The 12758-nt window shown below is 42.3% G+C and overlaps 1 protein-coding gene across 1 annotated transcript in view; it reads right to left on the bottom strand.

Moving 5' to 3' along the window:
* The window catches only part of LOC111952508 (pleckstrin homology domain-containing family G member 7), a 33128-nt gene extending 20799 nt beyond the window's left edge, over positions 1-12329 (bottom strand). Inside the window, exons 1-7 of the mRNA XM_023971241.2 lie at positions 11600-12329; positions 10552-10571; positions 2310-2419; positions 1808-1848; positions 1186-1284; positions 697-849; positions 237-332 (exon numbers count right to left, since the gene is read on the bottom strand). Coding sequence (XP_023827009.1) covers positions 237-332; positions 697-849; positions 1186-1284; positions 1808-1848; positions 2310-2419; positions 10552-10571; positions 11600-12241 — 1161 coding nt within the window. The 5' untranslated portion in view covers positions 12242-12329. The remainder of the gene's footprint in view (positions 1-236; positions 333-696; positions 850-1185; positions 1285-1807; positions 1849-2309; positions 2420-10551; positions 10572-11599) is intronic.
* Between the last annotated feature and the right edge of the window lie 429 nt (positions 12330-12758).

The raw sequence follows: 12758 nt of genomic DNA, 5'->3' as shown, positions 1-12758 counted from the left end.
GGGTACACTTGCAATGGCTGCCAGTCCCATTATGCCATCATTGACTTGAATGGGGAGGCCCATTCTATTCACTCTATATCAGCACATGCAGTCAGGAGAGGAAAAGAGTAAGTATTTGAACGGTTATTAAGGAGACGCGGTCATTTGGCTGGCCAGTTACCGTCATCCAAAATTCCATGACATTCACAGCCCTACTAATCTAATGTAATATACAGTATGTATCTCTACGGTCTCACCAGACACAGCTCGTTGAGGTTGGCAAACAGCCTCCAAGTGTCCACGTCAGACAGGTAGTCCCTCATCTGCAGGTTGGTCAGCGTGACCAGAAACACCTGAAGGACACCATATATATTTATATTTTTTATTAAACACAAAAACAAACACATTAGAAATATATTAGATATTACACAACAGAACACAAACAAAGAGGGAGGGGTTGGATCTGTTTTTGCTGTATTCAATTTCATCGTAGAGATTGAAACATTTCATCACAAAACTGAAGAAAACGTTACCCAACAAAGTATATTTTAGAAAGGGGCAGTGTCAATTCAAAGGAAAGGCCCGTTCGAACCATCACAACATGACATTGGTGTTCAAAAAGCCACACAAACCACAAGGTGTTTGGTTGCAATGGTGAGCTGCCATTCCTATTCAAAAGTGTGTGGGGGTGGGGGGGGGGTATATCTAGTAAGTCACCTCTTTGAGCACCATGAGCTGATCCAGGAAGTAAACACACTCGCTGGTGAAGAGTTCCCAGATGGCTTCCTGTCTCTTGTAGTCTTGGGGGTCACAGTCAGACATCAGCTGAGACGAATCACAGTCCCTCAGGAACTCCTCTAGAGAACAGTCCTGGGGATGGAGGGAATGATAAGACAGATGGATGGTTGGATAGATGTTATTTGAATAATACTAAAACCATAATGCACGGGGGGGGMTGATTCGTTGTGGTTTTAACACGGCTGTAGTCTGTCTTGTTACTATCCTCAATGCTGTAAGTCTATTATCGTCTGCTGTCTAGCTACAGTTTAGAAATGTACGCTTGTCATGTGCGTAGGCCAACAAAGTATTATTCCCATTCAATGTGTAATTTATATGTTTCAGTTACAAACATGTAACAATAAGATATTACACGGGTAGGAGGAAAAAGGGCTTCTTCCGCTCCGGTGTTCATATGGCTTTCCTCACCTTGTACTTCTGGAAGTCTGTGTCCCTCCAGTCTTGAATCTGTTCCTTCAATAGATATTTCTCAATATCAGATGCAGTGCGTGTAGTCGTCCCTTTAGTCTGAGAGGAACAAATACAGGTTAAATGTTAAACATTACTTGAACAATCAATTCATTCTTTACTATAGGTATGAGTGTCTGTCTAAGTGGGAATGTGTGTGTGTATAGTAAGAGTGAATGTGTTTATGTTTGTGTGTACGCAAATGCGTGTGTGCATGGTGGAACAGTGAATGACAGTACACACCAATAGTGTTTTGTTTATATATTTTCCCATCTATCTATCAGTCTGGTGAAACACCTTCAATATGAATTGATTTGGATTGAATTGGTTTGGCTCAGTGTTGTTGACACATTATGAAATCTCAGAAGGCCATGAGAACAGAGGTGAAGAAAGTGTATTCATTAATACGCTTTGATTAAAAGTGGGTCAGAGAACAATATCCTTAATTCCATTGCAGCTTCCTGAGCACACTGACAGCTTCAAAGCAATAGCAACCAAAACCACAAACAACTAGACTGACTGGTGGCAGGTCACGCTAGCTAGGGCGAGTAACAGGGGTAGAACAAACAGGCAGCACACATACCGTGCTACGTCTGTAGAAAGGCCACTTGGGTTTCTTAGTGTCTGTGGAAATGGAGAACATGGTTTTGTCATTATCTACAAAGGCCTGGCTTCATAGTTCTTCTGTTGCGAAAATGTGATAAAGAAAAAAAAGTGATCCACAGGATGTAGATAGGATTTTACAGGAAATCAAGTTAAGTGTAAACAGCCCTATCATTTTGCCTGAATGTGGCAATAATCTGAAAAGAGTTAAGGAATGTTACTTATATATTTGGGTAAGTGAACTTCTGATGCTGTTATTAAAGTTATAGCTAGGTAAACATAGGAATTAGTATTCTAATCCCTAATTCTAACTAATTCCTAATATTAAATAGTAATTTAATAGGATCTCATTGTAGGTAACTAAAATAATATAACAAATAACACTGATCACTGTAGGCCTACAATCTGGGYTTATAAGGAATCAAAAACAAGCTGTTGACAAAAATGTAGCAAAAAAGTGCAGAAACAAAACTGGMGTTAACCTGAGAAGTTCAGTATGTCTGCCACCCCATTGGACACAAACAGGTCCCCCGGCGAAACGTCTAATCCGGGTAGACTGACCACCACAGAACTCCGCCTCCTCTCCTGCAGTCTGGGGGAAAAGGAAGAGATCAGGTTATGAACAGAGAGACCATTTGTAGAACATTCTGACCAATAAAGGACAGTTTCCATACAAAACTGACCAATAAGGCCCCATAGTATCCAAAGACTTTCCGACTAGTGTGACTAACAGTATTTTAGGTGTGATGTATACAGTATGTCAAAATGAGGTACAGTGTATATCATCTAAAAAGGTGTCAGTGAATAATGGCGTAATAAGTGAGGTGTAATACAACATGAGGAATAGAGTAGGTCAGTTAGGTACAGCATAATACAGTTACAATATTCTGTCTGTGTACCCCATTATGTTGATAAATGTACCTAATTTATTACACCATTACTCACTGTCATTATTACAACTGTATTATGCTGTACCTCACTGGCATACTCTTATTACTCACTGTTATACGATGATATACCTCATTTTGACATACTATATGCCTCCGGATCTGGCAATACCGGTATATAGTTTTGTTTGCTGTGTTTTATATTCTGGCTTGTTATTATTATTTTTGCACCCTGGGGTAACAAAAGTGCTTTACTACTACTACACCCACTTCTACCACCACTACACCCACTTCTACCACCACCACCACTATCCACTACTACTACTACCACTATCCAATCATATTATGTAGGCAAATCATGCCACTGTTTACAAACTCCTTATTCGCTTGCTTGTTCACAGTGCAGTGAGTACATATGGTATTTCAACAATGTAGAAAAATGTAGAAATTCCTAAAGGAATTAAGTTATTTCTGGCTAAACGGTCTTCTTGGCAAATTCTCCAGTAATAATGACAATGAGTAATGGTGAAATAAATCAGGTATATTTATCAACATGGGGTCAACAGACAGAATATTCTCAGAGAATTGGATCTGACCATGAATCAAGCCAAATTCATTAATTAAAGACTGCCAATTAAAGCCCCCATGTAGTCTTTGATTTAAAAATACAATTACATCGCTGTATGTCTAATAAATCAGTGTGTTTTTTTAATGAAAATTACTCCAAAATACATGTTTTATAATATATTTCCCTGAGCCTCCTTGGGCCGTTAAATGCTCAGTCTGATCATGTGGGCGTTAGAAAACAAATATGACTACATTGACATAGACAGGCGTGATTGGCAGATAGGATGGTCTAGAGCCCACCCCCATACCCAGACAAACAGCCATTGGTCATATTGTGACATCATGACATGGGCCAAAAGTTCCATCCCACCTGAACAGACCGAAATTCCAGCCTTCAAATGTTTTAAAACATTTTTTTTAACACAGCTCATACACAAAAAGGGAATCATCATCATTTTCATAATTTAAGAGTGTTATTTAAACTTGTTTTTGTGATGGAAATCTTTTTTTTTTAAAGGAAAAACTCRTCTAACTGCACTACGCCTTTGAGGAATTGATGTGTTGTTGACATCTTATGGATTAGTTATGTAATTTATGGTAGAAAGTATATCATTTTTTACCTAAAAGATAGACAACAAAAAAAACACTAATATATCTTGATTAGATAAGTATTCAACCCCATGAGTCAATACATGTTAGACTCATATTTAGCAGGGATTACAGCTGTGTGTGAGATGGCGCTGAAGAAAAAGGCAGCCGATTGTGCTTTTTTGTTTGTTTATTTGCAAAACATTTTTTTTACTTATTTTGTACATAATGTTGCCGCTAYCGTCTCTTATGACCGAAAATAATTTCTAGACATCAGGACTGCGATTACTCACCACGGACAAGCAGAATACTTTTTTTCCTTTCACGAGTTTGACAAGCCYGACGCAAAGGATATACTGCTTCCTCGGGAACAGGCCCCGATCCCTGTGATCTGCGTGAAGAGGAGGCGGAGAAAGAGGGGCCGAAGGGCGGGCTGCCTTCTGAGAATTCGTAGGCGATCAAATAAACCTCCACTTTCCTCCATTCTGCTAGCAAATGTGCAATCCTTGGAGGATAAAATCTACGAGTTACGCGGAAGATTAAACTACCATCGGGACATTAAAAACGAATATCTTATGCTTCAAGGAGTCGTGGCTGAACGACGACAATATCAACATACAGCTGGCTGGTTATACAATGTACCGGCAGGATAGAACAGCGGCGTCTGGTAAGACAAGGGGCGGCGGACTATGTATTTTTGTAAATAAGAGCTGGTGCACGATATCTAAGGAAGTCTCTAGCTATTGCTCGCCTGAGGTAGAGTATCTCAAGATAAGCTGTAGACCACACTACTTACAGAGAGAGTTTTAATCTGTATTTTTCGTAGCTGTTTACATACCACCCCAGTCAGAGGCTGGTACTAAGACAGCATTGAATGAGCTGTATTCCTCACCCAGAGGCGGCGCTCCTAGTAGCCGGGGACCTTAATGCAGGGAAACTTAAATCCGTTTTACCAAATTTCTATCAGCATGTTAAATGTGCAACCAGGGGGAAAACTCTGGACCACCTATACTCCACACACAGAGATGCATACAAAGCTCTCCCTCGYGCCACATTTGGCAAATCTGACCATAATTCTATCCTCCTGATTCCTGCTTACAAGCTAAATTTAAGCAGGAAGCACCAGTGACTAGATCAATAAAAAAAGTGGTCAGATGAAGCAGATGCTAAGCTACAGGACTGTTTTGCTAGCACAGAATGGAATGTTCCGGGATTCCTCCGATGGCATTGAGGAGTACACCACATCAGTCATTGGCTTCATCAATAAGTGCATCAATGACGTCGTCCACACAGTGACCATACCCCAACCAGAAGCCATGGATTATAGGTAGCATCCGCACTGAGCTAAAGGGTAGAGCTGCCGCTTTCAAGGAGAGGGACTCTAACCCGGAAGCTTATAAGAAATCCCGCTACGCCCTCCGACAAACCATCAAACAGGCAAAGCATCAATACAGGACTAAGATTGAATTGTACTACACCRACGAGCGTCAGAGCCGGATGTGGCAGGGCTTGCAAACCATTACAGACTACAAAGGGAAGCACAGCTGAGAGCTGCCCAGTGACACGAGCCTACCAGACGAGCTAAATTGCTTCGAGGCAAAAAACACTGAAACATGCATGAGAGCATCAGCTGTTCCAGAAGACTGTTCGATCATGCTCTCCGGAGCTGTTGGGAGTAAGACCTTGAAACAGGTCAATATTCACAAGGCCGCAGGGCCAGACGGATTACCAGGACATGCACTGAGCGCATACGTTAAACCAACTGGCAAGTGTCTTCACTGACATTTTCTACCTCTCCCTGTCCGAGTCTGTAATACCAACATGTTTTAAGCAGACCACCATAATGCCTGTGCCCAAGAACACTAAGGCAACCTGCCTAAATGACTACCGACCTGTAGCACTCACACCTGTAGCCATGAAGTGCTTTGAAAGGCTGGTCATGACTCACATCAACACCATCATCCCAGAAATCCTAGACCCACTCCAATTTGCATACCACCCCAACAGATGATGCAATCTCTATTGCACTCCACACTGCCCTTTCCCACCTGGACAAAAGGAACACCTACGTGAGAATGCTATTCATTGACTACAGCTCAGCGTTCAACACCATAGTGCCCTCAAAGCTCATCACTAAGCTAAGGACCCTGGGACTAAACACCTCCCTCTGCAACTGGTTTCTGGACTTCCTGACGGGCTGCCCACAGGTGATAAGGGTAGATAAACACATCCGCCACGCTGATCCTCAACTCAGGGGTGCGTGCTCAGTCCCCTCCTGTACTCCCTGTTCACTCATAACTGCACGGCCAGGCATGACTCCAAAACCATCATTCAATTTGCAGATGACAAGTGGTAGGCCTGATCACCGACAACGACGAGAGCCTATAGGGGAGGTCAGAGACCTGGCATTGTGGTGCCAGGACAACAACCTCTCCCTCAACGTGATCAAGACAAAGGAGAAAAAGAGGACCGAGCACGCCCCCATTCTCATCGACGGAGCTGCAGTGGAGCAGGTTGAGAGCTTCAAGTTCCTTAGTGTCCACATCACGAACAAACTAACATGGTCGATGCACACCAAGACAGTTGTGAAGAGGGCACAACAAAACCTATTCCCCCTAAGGAGACTGAAAATATTTGGTATGGGTCCTCAGATCCTCAAAAGGTTCTACAGCTGCACCATCGAGAGCATCCTGGCTGGTTGCATCACGGCCTGGTATGGCAACTGCTCGGCCTCCGACCGCAAGGCACTAAATAGGGTAGTGCGAACGGCCCAATACATCACTGGGGCCAAGCTTCCTGCCATCCAGGACCTCTAATCCCAGGCTGTGTCAGAGGAAGGCCCTAAAAATTGTCAAAGACTCCAACCACCCTAGTCATAGACTGTTCTCTCTGCTACTGCACGGCAAGCGGTACCGGATCGCCAAGTCTAGGTCCAAGAAGCTTCTAAAACAGCTTCTACCCCCAAGCCATAAGACTGCTGAACATCTAGTCAAATGGCTACCCAGACTACTTGCATTGCCCCCACCCCCCTCTTTAAACCATTGCTACTCTCTGTTGTTTTCATCTATGCATAGTCACTTTAATAACTCTACCTACATGTACATCCTACCTCAACTAACCGGTGCCCCCACACATTGACTCTGTATCGGTAACCCCCTGTATATAGTCTCGCTATTGATATTTTACTGCTGCTCTTTAATTACTTGTTACTTTTCTCTCTTATTCTTATCCGTATTTTTGGTTAGTTGCTCATAACTAAGCATTTCACTATAAGGTCTACTACACCTGTTGTATTCGGCGCATGTGACTAATACAATTTGATTTGAGTCTTTCTGGGTAAGTATCTAAGGGGGCAATTCAGACCAGTTACGCACAAGTAAATATTACTTTTTTATGCACTTCTCTCTCTACATGTATTCTGACCATGAACTTAAGCAAGGGGAAATTGCCGAGCAAGTTACACATTTGGGGTGGAGATCAAAGAAAGAGGTGTATCTATGCCGTATTCTGACCTTAACTTAATTCCCTAAGAATTCCACCACCTTTACGCACAGGGAAACAACTGAATAAGGTTTAGCGAACCTGCCAGTTCCAAGTGGAAAAAGCATCTACTTATTTTTTTCTGATAGAAATAACAGCATACTCAATGCACTGTAATTTAAAAATGTATATGATAACAGTCATTTGGGAACCAAACAGAAAATCATATCTACTTAACACGTGTTGCAGCCTCTTTTCCACAGTAAAGGAGGCTATAAAATAGCTGTGCCGCTATTCAACATTTTAATTGTATGAACTCATAATTTGCTGGGTTGAAATTTGGAGACCCAAGCTACAGGCTTCTGTACCGCCGAACCTACAGAGTTCATTTATACGCTTTAGAATGTTTTAAATATATGCCCGGGCTTACCTCAGTGGCTCATAGTTATTTTTTACAATTTGTATCATGTTAAATATCGGGAGCCACCGTCAATAATACCCACATACAGTACCAGTCCAAGGTTTGGACACACCTACTCATTCAAGGTTTTTAATGTATTTTTTACTATTTTCTACATTGTATAATAATAGTGAATACATCAAAACTATGAAATAACACATATTGAATCATGTAATAACCCAAAAAGTGTTAAACAAATAAAAATATATTGATGACAGCTTTGCACACTGTTGGCATTCTCTCAACCAGCTTCACCTAGAATGCTTTTCCAGCAGTCTTGAAGGATATGCTGAGCCCTTGTTGGCTGCTTTTCCTTCACTCTGCGGTCTAACTCATCCCAATTGGGTTGAGGTCGGGTGATTGTGGAGGCCAGGTCATCTGATGCAGCACTCCAACACTACCCTTCTTGGTCAAATAGCCCTTACACAGCTTGGAGGTGTGTTGGGTCATTGTCCTGTAAAAATACAAATAAAATGATAGTCCCACCAAGCACAAACCAGATGGGATGGTGTATCGCTGCAGAATGCTGTGGCAGCCATGCTGTTTAAGTGTGCCTTGAATTCAAAATAAATTTCTGACCGTGTCACCAGCAAAGCACCCCCACACCACCTCCTCCATGCTTCATGGTAGGAACCACACATGCAGAGACAATCCGTAGTTTCTTTGCAGCAATTCGACCTTGAAGGCCTGATTCACGCAGTCTCTTCTCAACAGTTGATGTTGAGATGTTTCTGTTACTTGAACTCTGTGAAACACTTATTTGGGCTGCAATATGAGGTGCAGTTAACTCTAATGAACTTATCCTTTTGCAACAGAGGTAACTCTGGGTCTTCCTTTCCTGTGGCGGTCCTYATGAGAGCCAGTTTCATCATAGCGCTTGATGGTTTTTGCAACTGCACTTGAAGAAAAGTTCTTGACATTTTCCGGATTGACTGACCTGTTCTTGCCATAATATGGACTTGGTCTTTTACCAAATAGGGCTATCTTCTGTATACCACCTCTGCCTTGTCACAACACAACTGATTGGCTCAAACACATTAAGGAAAGAAATTCCACAAATTTACTTTTAACAAGGCACACCTGTTCATTTAAATGCATTCCAGGTGCATTCCACCTCATGAAGCYGGTTGAGAGAATGCCAAGCGTGTGCAAAGTTGTCATCAAGGCAAAGGGTGGCTACTTTGAAGAATCTAAAGTTTAAAATATATTGGGATTTGTTTAACACTTTTTTGTTTACTACATGATTCCATATGTGTTATTTCATAGTATTCATGTCTTCACTATTATTCTACAATGTAGAAAACAGTAAAAATAAAGAAAAACCCTTGAATGAGTAGGTGTGTCCAAACTTTTGACTGGTACTGTGCATTTCTAACTGTCACTTAAGTGTTTGTTTCCTTTAATATGTAGCCCACATTTTACATTATTCCCATCAGTTTACCTTTCTTTCATGTCTGTGTAGTTGTTCCTGAGGGTGGCTAGCAATAGTGGATCATATTAGGCTAACGTTGTGCAATAACTTCGGACCTAGTGGAATTCAGACCACACGCAGCGGGTTAAACCTGGAGCACAGTTTACGATGACTGGACCGYTGTCATTACAGTTCCRTGATTAGTGAGGATTAGGGTAGATTTATTGGACTAGCCTATTGTTCAACCACTATTGTATACTTGTTTCACCTTCCAATATTTCATGGATTGAACTTGAATAAGGATGAATCAAACCACTGCATTTTTGTGCATAAAGTCTCTCCAAACCAGTTGTTACTCACCCTAAACTTTGTCTAAACATTTTTATTTTATTTTATCTATCAGTTAGCTGAAACAGAGAAATATGCATTTATTTAGATGGCCTTCTTTGATCCCTAATATTCTGAACCCGTTCTCTCAATGTATTCTAGGTGACCAAGTCTAGAAGCAACAGGATTCTAAAATGCTTCTACCCCCAAGCCATAAGACTGCTAAATAGTTACTTAAATAGTTAACCAATAGCTACCAGGACTATCTGGATTGACCCTTTATGCACTCACTCTTTTGACTCATCACATACACTGCTGCTACAGTTTATTATCTATCCTGTTGACTAATCACTTTATCCCTATGTACAGTATATGTACATATCTACCTCAATTACCTCGTACCCCTGCACATCGACTCGGTACCCTGTGTATATAGCCAAGCTAGCGTTGCTCATTGTGTATTTATTCCTTGTGTTACTATGATTTATATTTTCTCTCTGCATTGTTGGCAAGGACCCGTAAGTAAGGATTTCACTGTTAGCCTACACCTGTTGTTTACAAAGCATGTGACAAATACAACTGTATTTGCTTTGAGTCTGTTGACAAAATGCCAATTAAAGGTTTAAAGATAAATGTAGTGAAAACCCTATTGAAAGAAAAGTCGACAAGAAAATCTGTTGGCCAGCAAATAGAAGGGTTTTCAGTGGTTGAATGTATTTCATGCTAGGTCATGTTCATTGGAGCACAACAATGGAAAACATTTTGCAATGSAAAACAATCAGTTTTTTCCCCCTTCAGTTTGGTGCTTAATGAATACGATCCCGGTTTCCTAACTGTATGACATAGTTCAGAGCTAGTCGGTTATAGGCAAATTCCCCTCCTGCCATGAAATAATGTCCAGGCAGTGTGGTAACTGCAAGCCACAGTGCAGGTATTTTTGGCTAAGCCAAGTGGGGACACATAACATTCAAATCCCTCTGTGGAATTGCATGCAACACACCTACCTAATATGGCAAACCTTATCCTGTAAAAAAAGAGACGAAAGAGCATCGGTTAGGATAATTATATGTTGAACATGGCTTGTTATACAGCAGATACTAATGTGAAAGAGCAAACACAGACCGTGAACGATAGCACAGTACATCTGTCTAAACATTAAGGATTGGTTTCTTGGACACAGATTAACCATAGTCTTGGATTAAGAACATTCAACAGAGAATCTCCATCGAACATGCTTTTTAGTCCAGGACTAAGATTAATCGGTGTCTGGGAAACCAGCCCTAGGAGCTCAATGATGATTAGAGCATTGAGTGTGATTTGAAAGGTGCCGTGTACATAACACAACTCAACATTACACAGGGCTCCTGGTCCTACACAACTCAACATTACACAGGGCTCCTGGTCCTACACAACTCAACATTACACAGGGCTCCTGGTTCTACATAACACAACATTACACAGGGCTCCTGGTTCTACATAACACAACATTACACAGGGCTCCTGGTCCTACATAACACAAATTCAACATTTCAAATCAGTGTTTTTTCATGTGGTCGTTTGAATTAGAATAGCCCAAATAGCCCTGTAATATCTGCAAAGAATGTCGTGGCTCTATTGAGAATGGCCCAGGTTGAATGCTGGGAGCCCAATAAATAGATCCCCCCCCCTTTATCTTCTTCTATTGACCACTGACCCCCCCATTACTGGGTGACTGCTGACGGTGGTGAATAGTAGGCCTGTGGAGGAGCCTTACTGCCTTCCCATGGCACCTTGGAGCTCTGTCTGAGTGAGTGAGAAAGATTGAGGCTTGCTGGGTGGTGGGGCTACGCTGTCAGTACATGTAACTGCTGATTCATTTGCTGTCAAAAGCTGGCATTGTGAGCAGCCACCACATGAGGCCAGGGAAAATGAGAGGGCTGCTACCCAGGAGGAATGTGGTGGAGGAGCTACTGGCCATCTGATTTACAAGGCTCGGATAAAAACTCATAAAGCCACAGTGTGGCATATGGCCGCAATTTGTGATTATCATTTGTGATTATAACATTAACTCACCTGATCATCAGGAAATTCAAAGTCTTTACTAAATCTTTGCACACCAGGTGCGGACAGAGATTCTTGTCTCGTGCAAGTGATACCATTGTTAAAAGTCTTTGATCTATGCGATCTGCTTTTTCCCTGGCCTGCAGATGAATTGGGCTGATTATCGTGGTGGTTTTCTCCATCGGGAGGGGGGCAGGCCGCCAGCGGAGACTTGTGCCTGTGTACTGGCGAGAGGGGACTCAAAAGGGATGGTGTCTCTTCCGTACCCGACTCCTCTTGTGTGCTATCCATCCTCACCGGGTCCCGGAAGTCCACCTGCGGACGCCGCATGCTCCTCATCCTCCTCAAGGTGGGGGACGTGGAGATGCGAGCCGGGGCCTGTCGGTCAAACTGGGTGAGCAAGCCGTCGGCCTCGACCAACGACCCGTGTTTTAGTTTGGAGTGCGTTCTGGCCAAATCTATATGCATGATAAACGGGTTGCTGGTCTGCGTCTCCTTATCGTCGGTGGGTTTTGAGACCGTTTGCGTCTCAACATTGGTCACCCCCGTCACAGCCTCATTCTCATTCTCTAGCCACTCCATGTAACTCCAGTCCAAACTTTTCTCTGTGTCCTGGCCATTCTCATGCACTATAACCTGTTTCAGAGTAGACATGTTGAGCAAGACGGCATTGTAGGCCTAATGTCAGAAAAAGGGTAGGCCTTTGGTGTTTTCCGTTGGTACTTGTTTTTAACCAGGTGTGTTGGGGTCAGATAATCCAGGTGCATTCCACTGGCAGTTTATCAGCAAGCAACTACGTTTCAGACACGTTTCTGGGAAATAAACAAAATATATGTATTAGGTAGGTCTAATACAAGAGCCCACTAATTAAACAAAGCAGTCTGGGCGTGCAGTCAAGTCAATCTTTTTTGTACAGAGTTCAGACCACGTTGTGAAACATTGAAATTATGGATTTGTGAGCTGCATACTTAGCACATGTTTTGTCAACAGAGGGTGGGGGTAGGGGAAGTTAGCTTACAGTTGGTGTTCATAATGTACAGAAAGTAGGCCCTCTAACAAGCTCCAAGACTACTGTCGCCTTAGCTACAGATTGTACACCAGATAATGTGATACACTACATGGCCAAACATCTCATTCCAAAATCATGGGCATTAATATGGAGTTGGTCCCC

The sequence above is a fragment of the Salvelinus sp. IW2-2015 genome, linkage group LG26 (genome assembly GCF_002910315.2).
Source record: "Salvelinus sp. IW2-2015 linkage group LG26, ASM291031v2, whole genome shotgun sequence".
Taxonomy (NCBI): domain Eukaryota; kingdom Metazoa; phylum Chordata; class Actinopteri; order Salmoniformes; family Salmonidae; genus Salvelinus; species Salvelinus sp. IW2-2015.
The sequence above is the reverse complement of the archived record's forward strand: the minus strand, read 5'-3'. Positions and strand labels throughout refer to the sequence as shown.